Here is a 19,724-nt window from a genome sequence, read left to right on the forward strand (position 1 = left end):
CAACCAGTTTCTTACCTTGTTTTTCAGAGATATGTTAGAAGTTCTACCCAGATTTTACTTTGTATTTTAATTCTCCTTCCCTGCTAGGCAAAATGGTATGGGTATGAGGAAAAGCAGAATAGTATTAGTGCTTCCTTCTCTCCAATTTGTGAACTTCTGAGCAAAGCAGCTCTTCTGAGGTTTTATTTCAATGTTAAGATAGTTACAAGACTGCTTGAGCAGAAAGAGGAACTCGTGTGTTAATTGGCTAGCATTCCAGCTGAAATAAAGGAGAACTGGTCAGGCATAATCAGAATTGTGCATAGCTGTTTCCTTATCCACCTCTTTTGGGGCATCTGCTATTAACAAAGAGCTCTACCTCTGTGCTCCTGCTAGACTTTTCTTAATTACTCTCTAAATGAAGTACCTCTAAAAACAAAATGTGATGCATGTTTTTACCTTTTTTTTTTTCCCCTCTGACCTTTCTATGCTTACTGACATAGTTAAATACATACACCTTGTGGGTTTTGGCCTTTGAGGTCTTGTTTATATCAAAAGCTATAGTGTGAGCAAAAGCTTAATTTTAAGGGAAAAAAAAGAAAAAGCATGTAACATTCTCTTGAATATTTTTGATGTAGAAAGATTGGAGTCTAAGCAAGTTCTTAACAGGAGCCCATAGAGATGATAAAATTGTTCTAGCAAAACTGTAGGGCTTGTGTGCAAAAGCATTGTGTTCTCTTTAATAATGGGGCTCTGTCAGTGATGTCCTACACCAGTGTTAGTTGTGATTACACCTCTGCTAGTAATTATAAATTGGAACATCACCATTTGAATTGGGAAAGAGGTTAGTTGTAAAGAAAGCAAGACACACAAATACGGGGGAAATTTTTCTTCAAATGAAGCTATTTGATCTAAATATTTCTTAGATGGAGTATTAAATAAGCTTGTTCATACCACCCTTTTCTTCAAATACACAAAGGATAAACTGGATCCCTCCTAGGCTTTTTGTGTTAATGTCTTGTTCCTTATGTTTCACAAAATATTCGTGGGTATGATTATGTCAAAATGATCTATAAAGTGTAGATTAAACATTATTGGATTGGCATGCAGTTGTCATAAGGAGTATTTTAGAAAGACTATATTGGACTTATATCTTGAAACTCTTGGACAATAGGGTGCTTTTCAGCACATTTTACTGTGAATTTTTGGACAAGCAAGTCATTTTGAGATGGATTGTTAAGGGACAGATTTGTGGGATTGTTTTGTTTTTCTTTTCACTGATGTATTTAGCGGAGACATTTTTACCCACTTTTTCTATTTTTAGTTGTTTTCATCTTTAAAATACTCAGCAAGCTTATAGAACCTTTAAAAAAAATGAAGAACACTCTTTTAAGGTAGATAATATAAAATTAATTCCTTTGAAAATTTTTGACTGCTCACTGTTTTTTCCCCACACCAGGCTCGGGAATTACAAGCCAGAGTGCTGAAACGGACTCAAGTGGAACAGCTGGATGCAGTTCCTGCACAGAAACAGTTAGCGGCTGAAATTTGTGCTGAGATTGCAAAACATTCTACAGCCCAGAGAAACTATGAGAAAGCAATTAAATTTTACAAAGAAGCTTTTGTTCACTGTGAAACTGATAATAAGGTCAGTTCTCACTCTGACTAGTTTGCATTGTTTTTCCATTCAGTTTTTAGATCTAGCATTACATTTTTCCAATTATCCACAGTGTAGAAGTATATTTGCAATTATTTCTGGTTCATAATGTACATAGAGCCTTGAACTTCCTCCCCTTCATTGCTTACCATGATAAAACAGTTGTATCTACTGCTAATTTTTATCTCTTACACAAACTCCTGACTCAAGTGGTGGTGTGCATGCACTCAGAGCTGTCCATTAGATCGCACAGTGAGCCTGTCTTCAGGTACCAGTTGAGGTGTGTAAGGTATGGAATGGCAATAAGGGGCAGTGTTTCAGTCTTGGTTGTTGCCTGTCCTCTGAAATGAACTCCCAGAGATTTAAATCAGTTCAAGCAATTTCTGTCTTTTCTGTGTCTGTTTTAGCAGTGTTAGACTTTTATCTGTACTTGGTAGGATTCTGATTTTAGTCACAAAATGTTGCTGTTTTGGAGCCAGTGAGTATTACACTGCTTCTCTCCTCTCTGCACTGTCTCCCTCCTACAAGTTGATAAAGAGAGGTAAATTTGCATTTATTTTTATCCTCCTCTTCTTTCTTATCCTTTCACAGCTCTGGGTGTTGGAGATAAGAGAGGGAGAAGCAAAAGTCTAAGAAAATTAAAATTATAATGAGCACCAAAATTAAGTGTCAACTTTAGTGAGGATTTTTTAGATTAATAATAAATACATATAATTTTGTTCAATTTCCATTATTTTCTAGCATAATTATGTTATATATTTAGCTGTATGTGAAGACTCCTTTTGCTGCTTCTTATTGAACAGTCGTCACATTCACCAACTGCTGAATTATCAGCATACCACCTAGCTTTTAATACTTGAAATCATGTGTTGTGGTTTCAAGAATCTAGGTCCTTCCTAAAGCTACAACCTCAGCATATTTGAGACAGGTTTTCCTCAAGACATCTTGTAAGAATGATGATGGAGGAGAAAAATAAATTGGGAGTGGAATAAAAATATCCTTAAAATCTTCAAAGGAGATTGACTTCCCCATTAAGAGCAAGGAGACTGCCTGTCATTGTACAGGTACAGCTATGGCTTTTGTATCAGTTTCAAAGCCTTAATCTTGTTCTTTCATACCAGTACTGAAATACCAGCATGATATTTCCCTTCAATTCTTGCTCAAATCATACTATTGAGGGACTCCCACTGTTATAAGATGTGCTGTGCACTATTTGTACTGAATATCTGTTAGATGCACTTACTGAAGGCTTTTGCTTTAATCCTACTTCACTTGCAACACAGAATACAATGACATCTCAGAAAACCTAAATCTGAATTTCTGATTAGTAATTTGTCGCCTGCGTAGAGTACTGGAAGCAAAATACAGTGTTATCCACAAGTAGTATAAAGGAGTTATGCCACTTCTTGTACCGTTTCGGTAGGTTTGAACTTGTGTTCTTCCCTTTGGTTTTAAAGACATTGCTAGTACAAGATTGAAATTGAATTCTTTTAGACTACAAAATATAATTTTGAGCTATTAAACACATGACTGTTTCTTGGTGCCTTTAGAGGTTACTTTCTGTAAAACTCTATATGGAAATTCCTTTGAACCTATCTGTGCCTTATTTCATCAGAACAAAATCTCCTGTATTTTAGCCAAAGTAACACAAACCAGATTTAAATATTGCACTAAACAAATTATTCAGGTAAATGTGAAGAGATTGTATTGCAGTCCATGTCCTAAGGGGCTTGGATCGTGTTGTTTTGTTTTACATAGTTAAATCTGGTAGGTAATACCCAACCTTTGTTTTTCTGACCAGGTATGAGGCAGTGCAGTTTCCAGATGCAGGCCTGAGGTGGATCACAGATTGCATCAAGTGCATAATTTCATAATACGTTGTTGTTTGTGATGGAGTTGAAAATTTAGAGACCACATCCAGTCACTAGAATTTAGTCTAGAAGTCCAGCAGAACTGGCTTTCTTCCCTGACCTGCCCAAGGCAGGAAGTGTGCCTTGACTAGAACACTGCTTTTTGGAGTTCTGCTGTGTTATGCACAAGAGAACAGTGCTTAAAGAAAGCTTTCATAATTAAAGTTCTTACATACATGTGCTCTCTCTATCATTACAGTGCTTACCCACCTGCCTCTCTGTTTCAGAATTGCATGGTATATGTTTGAATAGGTAAATAACAGGAAGTAGAAAGAAAATAGTTGTTAAATACTGTGCAAATAGCCTTCATATCCTGAACAGGATGTTCAAAACCCTCTTCTAATTCAGAAGTGCCTTTCACAAGTGTAACTAGAGAGAAAATTATGATACAATTATAAATGCCTCTTTTTTGAAAACAAATTCCAAACACCATTTACAATTAATCAGAAATGACATCGCTTACTGTTTGTCTACTGCTAATTTTACTTTGTGATCAGTTTATCTTCCGTTTGCTTCAATGGAAACTTGATTAAATCTGTGGTAACTTGTGTTTATAAACTTTTCTGTGGCATTTTATTCAGAATAGTCTATGTTTGGACCGCAGCTTTAAGAATGCAAGCTTATGTACGGTTCTGTTTGTTAATATTTATTCTGCAGTTGCTTCTCAGAAGTGGATCCACACACAGTCTTCATGCAGTAGGTTTGGAATTGCAAATAAGAAAACTTTTTCTTCTAAAATTTGCTTGTACTCCAGAACTAATTGGTGAATGTTAATGAGGTATTTGCTTCTTTCAGTGAGTTTAAAACTACTTGCACTTACATTTTTTTCCAATAATGTTATTCATACCAAAATACTGTGCAAAATACCAATTGCTCTAACTTCAGAGCAACACTATCTTAGCAGCTTTGCTTTCAACGCACCTCCAGAACGTCCCTCAGAAGAAGAAAAGTTTTGTTCGTTTTAAAGGTCAGGGAATGAAAATGAATTAAATCAATTGACTGAGAGTCCACAGGAAAGAACAGAGAAGGCTTTCTCTTTAGAAGGGATGTAATTTTTTTCTGGAAGCTCTACAATCTTGGGTTGATACTCACAGAACTGAACCAACTTTCTTTGTCTTTGAATTACATGTAGTTAAATATTTTAATATACAGGCAATGTTGGAACTTGCACGTTTATATCTTGCACAAGATGATACTGATGCCTGTCAACATCAGTGTTCCTTACTACTGAAGAATGACCAAGATAATGAAGCAGCAACGATGGTATGTACTATTATACTAATCCTGTATCTGATGTTTTTTGAAGTTCATGTGCCTGCAATATGATGTATTCATAAAATACTACTTTTAAGAAAGCCTACAGCTTGTGATTCCAAAGGGGGGAAAAAAAAGTGAAAAGTCCATGGCAAAAATATTTTTTCTGTCTATGCTGGATAATGTTTGAATATGAAGTTTGTAGCAATCACAGCCTTTGTTCTATCTCAATACAAAATGTGTCTTTAGAAGTACTAGTAGAGAAAAAAGCAGTAGTTGTAAGATAGACTAAAGCATGTCTCAATGCTTGTTCTATTAGCAGTTAACTAATGGTCAGAGAAGAAGCTGGTTATCCAGCGCAGTAATATTGAAACAATATCAACTTCCGAAAGAAAAGAACTATGTACTTAGGGTGATTTTACAGCCTCATACAACCTTAGTTAATCATATTCCTACTTAATGAGTTTTAATCACAGCTGCAGGTTCTCTGTTTTTTAGGAGTAAAAGTATACAAGGGAAAACAAACATACTTGAAAGGTACAGCAGATTGCTTAATTATCTTATAATTTCTACTTTAAGTGAAAAATTGAGATATGAGCCTGTACCTGTTCATTATTACCCTCTGTGTGTGTTTGGTTTCCAGAGAGGAATGAAAAGCCCAAATCAATTTACTTCCTGTGCAATTCCTGCAGCACTTTAAAGCTATAGTTTCAGCTCCCCACTTCACAGAACCTGAGTTCATTATTTCTAGTTTATATTTTCAAAATTTATAATGTTCTGTTTTCTCTAAATTGTTCAATATTGTAGATGATGGCAGATCTCATGTTCAGGAAGCAAGATTATGAACAAGCTGTTTTTCATTTCCAGCAGCTTCTAGAATGCAAACCAGGTGAATATTTAGAAGTGATTTTTAAAAATTCTTTTATATATAGTTCTAGCAAGAGAGAGGAATAAATATCTTAAATTCTTTGATGAAAAAGAAATGTGCTATTTATAATATAATGGATGCAAAAGACAAAGACCATTACTGTATATAAACCCATAAAGATATTGTAGGGGAAGGTAAGAAAATTATTTCTTGTAGATACAGCAGTTTACTGCAATGTAATGTGCTGAGTTTACCTTGAGCCAAATACAGCTAGGGTGTTACTTACTTGTTATCTCTACAGCACTTTTCTTTTGTGCTTAAGTTATCAAGGGCATAAACAGAAATGTAGCATTTTATTTCAAGATTAATAAAGGAAACTTGTCCTGGACAGCAGTAAGTTTCTTCTAGCAATTTGTGAATTGTGGCCAGAGAGAAAGCTCCTAAAAGCGATTAAAATTGTACTATCATGAATGTAAATCTTTGTAGTGGACTTTGAAAGAAGTCATGAGAATGCAACAAGTGGTTTGCTTTGAGTGCTTTTGAAAGTGAAGTGCTATTATATTTATCTCTATACAGGGTTTTATATAAGTATTTGCCAGTATCACTTGATGCCTTCATTCTTGTGTCTGTGGTTACTTTGTCATATGCCTTTTGTATTAAGTCATATCTCATTTCCGTATGTGAAAGAAATAAGGCAGGCTCTTTGTTTCTTAAGCTATTCATAGAGCAAATAATTAGAATTACAGTGTTTCAATTATTTGTATATTTAGACAACTATGCAACCCTCTCACGATTAATCGATCTGTTAAGAAGAGCTGGGAAACTAGAAGAAGTCCCAAGATTTCTTTTAATGGCCGAAAAACATTCTTCCAGGACAAAGCTTGAACCAGGATTTCACTACTGCAAAGGACTGTATCTTTGGTACTTGCAACTATGATTAACATAAGGTTTATTTGATTGTGTCATACCTATTGAAATTCACTTTCTTGTCATCCATTAGCATTCAGATGTGCTATGTTGGTTACTTCAGGTGCTAGGATTTAAGGAAAGGTCTCAGTTTCTCTTCTGAAATACCTTGCGATTAGTTCATCTTTAAATGAAGCAATTTCTTCTCCCATACAACTCTCATATTTCCTGCTTGTTAAAAGAGATATTCTTCCTGGTTAAATAATGTAATACTGCTTATTTTCAAATGTTAGAATTTATCAGACTGTTTATAGTTTGCAAACACAAGTTCCTTGCAATAGTACGTGTGCTGTGCAAACCTTGCACTCTCAGTGTGCGCAAATATGTCATCTGTTTCTAAATACTTGGGGTTCTTCTGGGATTTGGTGGAATTTGGAACAGTGAATCTTACTTGGCCAACTTTAAATATCTGAATTATCTGTCTAGGTATACAGGTGAACCAAATGATGCGCTCCGGCATTTTAATAAAGCTCGAAAGGACAGTGACTGGGGACAGAATGCAGTCTACAACATGATTGAAATTTGTTTGAACCCAGATAATGAAACTGTGGGTGGAGAAGTCTTTGAAAATCTGGATGCTGACATAGGGTAGGTGAACGAAAGAGATTTTGCTTGGGTTTTTCTGTCATCCCCTTTCTCAATAACATCCCTTAAGTGGCTGGAACTTGGAGATCATCTAATGCTCTGAATTTTCTACATTATTGTGAGAGACTGTATTGTAATAAGTCTGTCTCAAGCAGAAAATGCAGAAGACTTTCTCTGGAATCCTGGTCATTTGCAGTGTTGCAAACAGCTTGTTGCCTTGGAACTGCTGTTGTTCCAAAAAGAAGTCAATGTAGAATGTCTGTATACCAGAGCCATTTTGTACAAAAAGGCATGCCTTTAGCATAGAATCAGTTCTAACATGTAATTAATTTGGTGTATATTGAAAAAATAAGCTTTTGTGAACACTTTCTTTCTGATAATAGTAATTCAACAGAGAAGCAGGAGTCTGTGCAGCTGGCTGTAAGAACAGCAGGAAATCTGCTCAAGGAACTCAAGCCTCAAACCATTCAGGGTCACATTCAACTGCGAATCATGGAAAATTATTGTCTCATGGCAACCAAACAAAAATCAAGTGTTGAACAAGCACTGAACACTTTCACTGAAATAGTCATGGCTGAGGTTAGTAACCTGTCTCATTTCCTCAGTCTTGCCTTTTATACTTACTACATTTGTTTTAACTAGTGTCGCAGTTTACATTCAGCAGTAGTGGCCTGTGATGGTGCTATTCGTTCTAAAGGTTATTTTTTCCTATAAAATAATATTTTATATAAAATGTGAAAAAGCCATTTCTGAAATAACAGTATAGTTTAGAAGTTTTCAGTAGGATTGCGAATTTAGAACACAACAAAATGCTAATAATGGCAGTTACTGTAATGTGAATAGGCTATTTGTTTGCTGGGTTTGTTTTTTAATTCCCGGGCATGAAGTCTATACGGTGCTTCATGGCAATTTGACAGAATTTAGACTCCAGGACAACATTATCCATCACCTTAAAATTCATTCTTAAGATGGAAACATTCAGTATTTTACAGCTACTTGTAGTCATTAGTTTTAGGATTAATAATGGATACTCTTGTTACCAACAGCTTTCAACAGATTTTATTTAAGCAGGTGTAAATACATTTAGTCCATCAGACTGCCATAAAATACTTGGTTACTACTACCCATTAACTGTGTGCTAAACTGCACCTTGTCTGAGCCGAGTATACTGGTGCCATATGTGTAAGGCTCTTCTGAGAACCACAAACAAGATCCCTCTGCCTCCAGTACTGGCTTCCCAATCCTGCTCAGAATTGATCTGAGGTCCTGTGAATATGGGGTGTTTTTCACATGGTGACAGTTGCAGCAGGACAAATGCTCCAGTTTATTTAGTCTTCTCTCTGGGGTTGCATAATATATATAGCTTCAATCTCTTCAGACTATTGAGGGTATTGATCCATGGTAGGTGTGGCTATTGAGGGAAAAGGATCATGACCTCATCATTATGTGGAAGAAGGGCTTTTGGGATAATTCTCTTTTTTTAACCCACTGTGATAAATGTATTTACAGCATTACCCTACAAGGAGATCTAGAGGCAGAATACCAGTAGTGAGAAAGGAACGCTGAGAGGGAGAAAGAAGCTTTTAAGTTAGCTGCTGAGAGAACTACTCTCTGCATTCAGGAGGCAGTTTCAGGATGTGAAGCCCATTCTCATCCTTACTAATAAAGGCAGTGCTCCTGCACTTCTTATTGCTTGCTTTTGAGGCTCTTGCATAGAATGGTGGCTTTAAGAATCCTGTTTGCTGTATGTAGCTTTTGGATGTATGCAGATTAGACTTAAATTTTTAGGAGCTGTACACGTAATAATAGGAACGAGCATTCCTGTTACTGACATTTGATAGGCACTTTAAAAGTGGAAAATATCGCTTTTATTGTAACTTCAAGTGAGGTCAGTTTTGAGCTGAAGTATTGTATATAAAAAGGATAGTGACATCAGAATTTTTCTTGTGAGATGAAATACCTGTGGATGTTTTCAGTATTTCCATATTTATCGTGATTAGTCTTATGGAAATAATCATAGCACTAGGTGGAAAAGGTATTTGTAAGATGGAATGTTCTGCCTTTTCATGAGATTTAGCTTTTTGAAAGTAAGACTTTCACCAGGTATTTAAAAGCTAAACTAAAAATGTTAAAAGCAAAATAAGAAAGCATCTAATGGTAACTATACTTTTTTACTGCAGAAGGATCATATACCAGCACTTTTGGGAATGGCCACAGCCTATATGATCTTGAAACAGACTCCTCGAGCCAGAAATCAGTTAAAACGGATTTCAAAAATGAGCTGGAATCCCATTGATGCAGAGGAGTTTGAAAAGAGTTGGCTTCTGCTTGCAGATATATATATTCAATCTGCAAAATATGATATGGCAGGTGAATTGTTAAAACGATGCCTTCGTCATAACAGGGTAAGTGAATGTACTTTGAAAGTAACCTTAGTAACCTTCTATTTGAATTCATCCAAATGTTTAGTTTTCCTCTGAAATGCAATGTCAAAATATATTTCTTTGTTCTATTGCCTGATATTTCACTTATTAAGGAGAAATAAACCAAAATGAGGCAGGAAACCACCAACTTCATATTTCAGGGTAGTAAACAAACCTGTGAATGCTGCTTAGTCATTTTTATTCATGTCCTGTAGTAACTTACGCAAGTTTTAGCTGTGGAGACACTAAACGTTTAAGGCTTTACTGGAATGTCAGAGTTGCATTTTACTGAGTCTCTCAAAACTGATGAAGAAAGATGTAGCCATATAAATTTTGGAGACTTGCTCCATTTATTAAGATGCTCTTTTTGTCTTAAAATATGCTTTTAAACATTTATGTTCATAAGCCTGCTACAGTGCAGGATTATTTTTTTAATGCTAGTATTAATCCTCTTCTGTGGCTATACTGTCTGGTAGATTGTCTGGAGACAAGCTCTAATGTGTTTACCTCTGGGTTTCTGAGCAGGCATACTGCACAATGTCCTGCTATGACCATGGAGACAAGCACAGATCTTAGTTCCTGTGGTTATTTTTCATTTTGTCCCTTTTTGCTGTTCAGATTTTTCCACCTGTATGTTTCACTTTCCTTCACATGGGGCAGTCCAATAGGCTGGTCTTCCATAGATACTATGCTGCATGTTCAGGATACTGTTTCTAGAGCACAGATTTGATTTAGAAAAGGACCTGATGCTGTATATTTCTTTTTTTCTGAATTCATTAGTATAGAAGGTAAGGTTCATTATACAGTCACATTTCTGCAGCCTCCTTCAGAGGTAGGCTGAACTCTTTATTTCTAAATATGAAATTAAGTAGCAGCTACAGCAGTTCTCGGTATAATGGTATGTACTTCTGCAGAGATGCTTCTTAAAATAGGATGTACTCAGTTTAATTTTTATAGAAAATGAGTTTGAATTTAGTAAGAAATTCTGTCTGAAGGTCAGTTACACACTTGTCCAGATGCTCAAGGGAAGTTGCAATATCCATACAGCTGGAGGATAAACACTAGTCATCTCCCCAAACAAGATTATCTTGAAATAGATGATCTGTTGAGCAGGAATATACCACAAATGCCACTTTGTTGCAGAAATTCCCAAGTGACTCTAAAAACACAGCCTACTAAATAATTTGTTTTCTTCTAAAAAGTTTGGTCTCAGATAAACAGGATCTGCTTATAGGAAGGAGGGCAGCGGATTAGAAGTATGTATCTGGTTCCTTGCAAAACAGCACAGAAAAGGCAGTGATTTTTTTCCAAATTGCATGCAAAGTACCTAAGCAGGAATTCTACTATACAAACAGATGTTGAGTATTTTAGGTCTTAAAATATCTTGTTAATTCAAAAGACAGTATTCTCCAATTCGGAAGACTTGATGAGACTGAAAAAATACATTATTTTGATTAATTAGTTTTTAAGATGGTTTTTAGTACTCAGAATTGAATTATTTATATATATACACACAATTTAAGTAAATACGTTGAGTGAAAACTTCATAAAAGCCTGGTGTCTTTTAATACAGGTTTGTTGTGATTTTGAAGATTTAGGATTGGTTAGTGATATCTCAGTGAGCGCTATGTCTAGGAAATTGGGATTTCTTACTGATTATTCCACTTGATTTTGAAATTTTAGTTTTGTTTATCACAAATGAGAGGGGGAGTATATTTTTATCCTCAACTTCCAGGCATTCCCATACTGCCTATCCCAGTATGCTGTGATTTGAAAGCTTTTCGTCAGTAGATTTTGGAAGCCTAAGTGGAAATAGTGAAGTTAAAGATGGAATGTAATCTGTATATTAACGTTTCTTTCTGCTGCCTGTGTAAAAAAGGTGCATATTTTCATAAAAGCTTTATTTTTCTCTTGAAAATATTTCACCTATTGGCAGCATGATAACATACCCTGTTCATGATAAGGGCATGCAATAGTTAGGGTTTTTGTAAATGTTTTTCCAGCCTTATGTAATAAATGTAAGATTTCTGTATGCATTACTATGTCTTTTATTCTGGAGTTAAATTGATTTGTATGCATGTGTAGCATAAGCAAGGCTAGTATTTTCAACTAGTGCTTAATATTTTTTTAGAACCTGTGTTTAAGTTGCTTGTGACTTGCCACTTGGCTTTATACAAAATGAAATACTTAATGGTTGATTTTTCTCCTCAGGTTATTTATGTCTGTCTTTAAGCTTTAAATGGAAAATTATAATGTAAAACCGTTTCCAAAAATAAAGCTATGAGAATACCTTTCTAAGAAAAAAAATAAGAAAACAATATTTGTGGAAGGTACAACACTTTCCAGCTAGACTTCAAGTGTGGCTGCTATAGGGTTATAGAGAAAGGTATCTACAGGGTTCCTGGAGGCTCTAAATATTTTTGAAGGAGTAGTTGCAGTGTCCTCTGTGATGAACTCTCTACTTGATTCAGAGTAACTTAAGAAGTTGCTGTGCAGAATTCCACATAACTCATTTGTATTACAGATGCTTAATTCAAGACTATCTTGTCATCAAAGTTAGTACAAGTATCACTTGTACTTTCCAGTTGCAAAGATTTGAAGTACTTCAGCAATTAACCTGTCAGTATTATAACATATAAGCTTACCTAAATAAAATTTTGAATTAATTTTTATATTTTGCAGTCATGCTGCAAGGCTTATGAATACATGGGATACATAATGGAAAAGGAACAAGCATATAAGGATGCGGCAATAAATTATGAGATGGCCTGGAAATATGGAAACCAAACAAATCCGACAGTAGGCACGTATATATAGCCTAATATAAGTATGATTTCAGGCACTACAGTAGGAATGAAACAACTGCCTTTTACTGGAAAGGCTGCTTTTCATTTTCCATAGAGATAGAGTATCACTGTTTTTCCTTACATAAAACCCACTAATGTTTAAAGGTGTACTGAACAGTCACTTGGAAAACCCTTGTGACAAGAGGTAGAAACTTTATGGTACTAAAGAAGTTTCTGCTTACTGTTTTAGTACAAGGTTTGATCTGAAACAGTTTGTTTGCTCTTGTGAGCAACTTTCTCTGTAAGTACAGCATTAATTTTTAATAACATGTACAGTAAATTATTATGTCCTGCCTATAGTAAAGAGTCTTTTATAGTATGTATGATGGTGGCAGGTAATTGATTTGATTATTTAATTTTGACAATCAGGCAAATTATCTATTTTATATATGTGAATAAGGATTTAAAGATAAATTATTTCAAATGTCTTTAAACATACCTGATTTAAGAAGGATGGCCCACTGGAAACTTAGGACACTAGTCAAGATCCAATTTGGATGATAAATTTAAGTTTTCACTAAATTGCCACATATTTAGACAATTTAAATGTAGGAAACCCTTTATGGAATGGATACATAGGATAAAATCCCCTTTCCTACTCAACACTTAAGAGTCTGTCCATAGGTCTCAATTTTTTACAGAAAGAGTAGTCAGACATTGGAATGGGCTGCCCAGGAAGGTGGCAGATTCACTGTCCCTGGAGGTTTTCAAGATGAGACTGGATGTGGCACTTAGTGCCATGGTCTAGTAACCATGGTAGGGTTGGACTTGATGATCTTTGAGGTCTCTTCCAACCCGGTTGATTCTATGAGTCTATGAATAATCTTGCATACAAAAGAGAGTATGGTATTGAAGGTTCTGTGTGCACTCGTTTCTAGTTTTGGATTACAGCATTTTGAGAGTTGTCCTGCATTAGAACTGAAATGGTTAAAGCAGCACAAACTTGCATCTGTCAAATAAACCCATAGAAACTGCTGTCACATCCCTTGTACTTATTTGTTAGTGAGGATAAGTTCATAAATGAAAGATTTGCAGATTTCAAAATTCGAACTTTTATGCTTATAATGTGGGGGTTTTTTTCTCAGGCTTGGTCTCTGTCCAAGCTGCTGCTCTTGAGCTTTACCTTTTATATTGAGAGTATCAGGCTGGCATGTTGCTATGCGACTTAGCTTTTCCATGTGACTTTTTTTATCAGTGGTCTACTGACAATGGAACAGAACAGCATTTTAATTCCCTAGTTTGTTACCCTGATTTTTTTTCCTTTGTCCTTTAATAATGGAATTACCTTTATGGAGGGACAGTGTATTGTAGGTCACAGTGAGAAACTCTGTGGGATACCATAGTAATTGGAAGAGGCCAACCATTATGTATTCTCTGTAAGAGCACATGCTCTGCAGAATAATGTCTCCTTTTGATTCAGACGTAGCTATCCGTGTGTAAAGGACTTTTATTTACTACTTGAAGTGACTTTCAGTAGAAATTTTGATCACTACAGGCTTAGATGAGAGAACAGTAGAAAACAAACATACTAATTTTAGAATTCAAATGAAATGTTTTCATTATTTAATACAGAAAGTGAAATTGTTGCCTTCCTCCTACTTTACTTGCAGGATACAAGCTGGCTTTCAATTACCTGAAGGCAAAGAGATATGTTGATGCAATCGATGTTTGTCATAAGGTAGAGTTTGTATATATACTTAATCCTCTGTTTGCTGTAGCAACATTCTTTCACATAATGATCCTTGGGGTTTTTTTGTTGAGTTTTGATTTCTAAAATACACAGCTTAATGTCAGAAAGGTGCCCTATTTAATAAATTTGATTCAATTAAATATCCTCTGCATAATCTGCTCTATCCTGAGCTCCATGGCCACCAGATAAATAAGAGATAAAGTGACTGGCTATCATATGTGGAAGCATATTCAAATGGCACCACCTTCTTTTGGCCATATGGTTGCAACTTGGTCAATCTGTACAGAAGTACAGCTGAAGAAGTTTAGTAAAATGTTAGTATCAGAAGACACTGTTAGAAAGTAACTTCAAGTATTTGTAGGGTCTAAACATAGGTATAGCAGATGCAGAGTAGGAGGAAAGGCTACTATTAAAGAAGCAGAGTGAATATTATGAATTAATAATAATTCATATTGATAATAAATTATATTTTCACTTTTGAGGGAAATAAAGGTAACTAGAAAGGACATACTTAATGGAAGGATAAGAGAGAAGAGGAAATTAAAGAAGATGAAGTGGGTAGAATACAGTAAGAAAGAGCCTAAAGGAGAAAAAAACATAAAGACTTAAAAACATAAAGTATCACTGCAAAAAAGTATACTTGAAACCTGGGAAATGTCTCCAGAGGTCCCTGTTCCAATCCATGCATTTCAAGCCACCCAGAGGCTTTAGCCCCTGACCCCCTGTGCCTTTCACACCAAGGTGATAGGACAGTGGAAACAGAAGCAAGATGTCTTTGATAAAGCTGGTTTTGACCTCTATATGTCATACTGTCTGGTCATAATTAAACATTTTTGCATTTTTAAAACAAACTTTTTGTGTTATCTTAGTTTTAGAATGTGTAAGCTCAGTGATGAGGGGGATTACCAAATGCAGAATTCTTTTCTTTTTAGACACAGAACATTTGGATTGTTTTGTCTTTTGACAGGTCCTTCAAGCACATCCAAACTATCCGAAGATCCGAAAGGAAATACTTGACAAGGCCCGTGCATCACTTAGAACCTGATTTATTTTTTTTTTATGGCTCATGGACTTCTGTTTAATCAGACTTCAGAAACTACGAATTAAATACTGCAGTGACAGAGACCATATCAGCACAAAAGCATTGTGACTATGATGACCTAAATTATATTGGAGATCCAGATATTTTCAAGAAAAATCTGCAACCCTGAAAGAAATTGTATTCATTCTCACTCAGGAAAGAATACCTCTCCCATATGTGTTATGTAAAGTGCCATTCAGCATCATAAAAATGTGTTATCAGCATCATAAAAATGTTGTAACTCAGTATTTTGCTTTGTTTGTTTGAAATAGCACCCAAATCAACAACCTATCTTACCTAGAGGAGCTGCACTGTTAAGATACTGGATTTCAGTTCTTGTAAACCATTAATTCCTAATTACAGTGTAATCTTTATTAGTACAAGTATATTTCTAAATTACTTTTTTTATTATTTCTGCATATATTAAAAGCATGCTTTTTTTAATCTTGAAAAAATAGCTATGTGCATTGTTCTCAATGAAGCTTACATTTGTAAATGAAAATGTAATAGTTAAAATAAAGATCTTATGTAAATATTAAGTAAAGGCTTTTATAGATCATGCAAGTCTTACATGGAATTTACTTTCTACTCTTGCTGTCTATTATCCGCCTGTCAGATTTCCATGAAGAGAAGTGTTTGACATTTTTAATTTGTAGTGTCTTTTTAGTCTTTCAGTATTGTAGGTGCAGACAGTACCATCCTGTGTGCAGAAAGCAGCACTAATTTTGTTTAATCCATATAAAACACCTTTTTCGAGACATTGTTTTTATTACGAGGAGGGTTTTGGTCAGACTATACCTGTGGGTCCTTAAAGGAGCAATATCACATAATGAATGAATGAGAGGAAGGAGAAGGATCAGGTTTTTTCACTGATGCAAAATTTTTGAAAAACCAAATGCCTAACAAGAAACTGTTGCACTGCTGTACTTGATTTTCAGACAGCACTTGATATATGTATTTTACTAGAAGATTAACATTTTGGCATGAAAAAGGAATTCTTAGTGATTTAGTTTCTTTATAAGCAATTTCAGTTTCCTCCTCAAGTGATTTTAGCTTTTCTTGTTGACGCTGGGTAAAGTCACTTTCAATTTGATTTTTGGGTTTCGTTTTATCACAACTGAATGTTAAGGCTACAAAACAGAGCCTGTTTACAATTGTATCTAATCTTGTTGTCACTAACTGGGTGCTGTATCTTGGGTAACTCTATCACCTTGTTTCCTAAACACATTGATGTGCATCACTTAAACAATGATGCTGCCTGCTGGTGGGTGCCAGGCTCTGCATTCCAGTAACTTTTGAGCTGTTGGTCAGGTAAACTAAAATGAATAGATGTTTCTCAGGACTATAACACTTCTACAAGATTTGTGTGAAAATTGGACTTGGGAAAAGACTCAAATAAGTGGCCTCTCCTTCCCTAGGGAACCTTGAAGCTTATGCTATAGCCTTGTGCCTTCTGTCTGCGCACTGACACTTGATTTGTACGTAACTGTACCAGGCACAGGACAGGCTCCTTGTTTTTTGCCTGCAAGTTTTGCAGCACGAAAGAGCTCTGGGGAAGGTGGTTTAGGATACTAGGGAAAAACTGATTGTATGGGAGTGGAATGAAGAACATGGAAGGATCTGGAAAAAGCTGAAGCTGAGGACTATAAGGGAACTGGTCTGTGGGGGTCAGTAGGCTATGAATTATTACACTAGGCTCTTCTGGGAGGTCTCTTTGCACTGCTTAGAATAAGTACATAGGCCTTTTCAAGGCAGTTTCTAGTAAAACTGCATTTCTTTTTACATGGCCTTATTCATGCAGAATCAATGTGTTGTTGCTTCCTCAGTAGCACAGGCATAACATTTAGCTGAAGTTTAGAATAAAAATTAGTGGGTTTATATCAGTAAATGCAAGATGTTTTCATAAAAGGCAAGATACCTGCATTTACTTTGTCTTTCTTGTAAGACAAACATTAATCTTTCATAAAATGGATGTGACTGATTAGGTCATGGAAATTATAAATATCTTACAATTAGCTGATAGAAATTAAACTGAGGCTTTAAGGCTTTCTGTGACTAAGTTTTGGTGAAGACTTTAATAAATATGCCATGCCGGTAAAAGATTTCTGAATTCCCATTATCCATCTTGAGCATATCTAGGAACTGGTGTATTTTTATATATCAGGTCTTTAAAAGAAGAATGCAAATGAGACACATCTTTGGATTTCAGTTTAGAAAAAGGTGTCTCTAAATAGTCCTTCAGAGAAAGCTTGCTTTAATATGGTATTCTAAGAAGAAATAAATGTCTTTTACACATCACTTTTGGTTTATATAAGCCAAGTTAAGTCTTCCTGTGCTTAGAAATTTTTTTTTAAATTTCTATGCAGAAGGAATGGCTTTGTATCATTTCTCTTTATTTCAACTCACTGAAAGTGTTAATTTCAGCTTTCTCTCCGCTCATACAATTTCTTATTTTAAAAATGCTTGTCCTGGTAGTTTGGTGGGGGTTTTATCCCCTTCTTAATAAATGGGTTTGAATGGAAGAGACTTCTGGGATGGAGGGGAGTCAGTAATGCTAATTTCAAAGCACTGCACTCTAGTGTGATGTTGCTTAGCAACCCATCTTCCAGTTTTGCCTTTGATGAATAAAAGAGGAGAGCGAAGCTGTGGTTTCTATTGATTCATTCACTGAAACTGAAAATCCAGGCATCTTGTAGCTATAGCAACATAAGCCATAGGTGTATCTTCCTCTTCTTTCCTGCCCCCGTTTTCCCTGCAGGTACAGAATGCCTAGAATATCTTCTAGAGGATATGTAAAGATTTTTGGTAACACTGTACTAAATAAGATTTCTGTTTTAATTCCCTACTGCTCTATTAGATTTGTACTAATACTAGAAAGCGAGCCTAGGAAGTATCATTAGGCAAAATAATTAGTATAATTGGCTAAAAATAACTAAACTAGTAAGACTCTTAGACAAAAATAGAGTAGAAGGAATTTGCAGGTTTTTCTCCCTATTTTTGGACTAGGTTTGATTACTGTGAGTAATATCTAAAATTTGGCTACAGCAATTTTAAGAAAGGATGAAAACACTAAAATCAGGCAGCTCTGGTTTAGTAATGTAAACTTTAATCCTGTTACTCATTAGAGGAGTGAGTACTTTTATAAACATAATAGTTTAAAACAGTTAATAGTGTAAGAGAATCTGCTGAAAAATTTCTGAACTAATTATCTTTTGAAAGTGGTCCAGGGAGACATTTGAGGAAAGTCTCAGTAGTGGGGGTGGATTCTGGCCCTTCAGAAGCTGATGATAAAGAACTCATTAGTGTGTTCCATATACAATGCTGAACAGGAAAAGAAATTAAGGAAATATTTTACTAGCAAGTACTTCTGCATCAGCTTGTGACTGTGTCACTTCCTAAAGATCACAACAGTGATTTTGATTTCTGGCTTCATTTGTTCTGTGCTTTCACTTCTTCTTGCTTCATCTTGCAATGAGATAAGAATCCTTTGCGTTTTTGAACATTGACCTGCCTTAAAATGCTGAGAATTGTACCATTACTGCAAAATCACATGCTTTTATCTCTGCTAAAAGCTGGCTGGGTAATTATATGACATGGTGTTTGCGAAAAGAGAAGCCAGTGAATGGTCTGAATCTTGTTCTGATGTGGAGTTGGTGGTGGTGGGTTGAGGTTTTTGTTTGTTTGGGTTTGGTTTTTTTAAGAAGTCAGTATGCCTGTCCATGCAGGCTTTATTCTGGAAAACAGCAGCAAGTTTTAAAAGTTAGAAATTTGCCTTACTTGAATTTTGTGCTGTGACGGTTGAATGTTGGCCGTGCATGTCTCAGGTGATGTAGTACTTGCTACAGTTTTGGCCTTGACTTGCAAAGGCATAAGGAAGGATTTTAGCATGCTAGCAATACCAGAACCTACAAATTGGGGTAGATTCTGGTTTAAACTTTTCCCTAAGTGTTCCTGGGGGTCTAAATCTTTTTCTTAAGTGTTCCTGGGGAATAGTAATTAATTTTTAAAATACTGGTATTAACATTTTTATCACTGCTGTGGAATCAGCATAACTACTGCCAATTCACCGTGTGTTTGCTGAGCACATTTTAGCTGCCTGCAGTTCAGCAGCTTTAAGAAAGAAACTCTGAAGTGCTGGGCTGAGAGAGTCATTGCACTACATTTATTTGAGAGTAGGAAGAAGGGAGACTTTACATCCTATTAAGGGAGGTCCGAAGCAAACCGTGCAAATACTACTTTGGGGGAGGAAACCCCCAGATTAAACCTGCGTCTGTAGAGAAGTGATTTTGTATCTATCTCTCTGGGAAACTGCGCTGTGAAAAGAGGGAGCTCAGTGTGAGATCTCTTCTCCCAGTCTGTGATCCCAACTCTGAGGGATTTCGCGCTCTGTTTCCCAGCAACCTGCGCTGGGAGCGTGCGGCCAGTCCCGTCCCGCGCGACCCAAGCGCTTAGGTGACCGAGGACA

General features: G+C 35.8%; 1 protein-coding gene across 1 annotated transcript in view; it reads left to right on the forward strand.

Moving 5' to 3' along the window:
• The window catches only part of TTC21B (tetratricopeptide repeat domain 21B), a gene marked incomplete at its 5' end in the record, with an annotated part of 35,228 nt that extends 19,728 nt beyond the window's left edge, over window positions 1-15,500 (forward strand). Inside the window, 10 exons of the mRNA XM_009074409.1 lie at window positions 1,439-1,627; window positions 4,699-4,809; window positions 5,608-5,689; window positions 6,439-6,589; window positions 7,061-7,222; window positions 7,603-7,798; window positions 9,400-9,624; window positions 12,325-12,445; window positions 14,099-14,166; window positions 15,146-15,500. Coding sequence (XP_009072657.1) covers window positions 1,439-1,627; window positions 4,699-4,809; window positions 5,608-5,689; window positions 6,439-6,589; window positions 7,061-7,222; window positions 7,603-7,798; window positions 9,400-9,624; window positions 12,325-12,445; window positions 14,099-14,166; window positions 15,146-15,223 — 1,383 coding nt within the window. The remainder of the gene's footprint in view (window positions 1-1,438; window positions 1,628-4,698; window positions 4,810-5,607; window positions 5,690-6,438; window positions 6,590-7,060; window positions 7,223-7,602; window positions 7,799-9,399; window positions 9,625-12,324; window positions 12,446-14,098; window positions 14,167-15,145) is intronic.
• Window positions 15,501-19,724: the final 4,224 nt, after the last annotated feature.

The sequence above is a fragment of the Acanthisitta chloris genome, unplaced genomic scaffold (genome assembly GCF_000695815.1).
Source record: "Acanthisitta chloris isolate BGI_N310 unplaced genomic scaffold, ASM69581v1 scaffold13215, whole genome shotgun sequence".
Taxonomy (NCBI): domain Eukaryota; kingdom Metazoa; phylum Chordata; class Aves; order Passeriformes; family Acanthisittidae; genus Acanthisitta; species Acanthisitta chloris.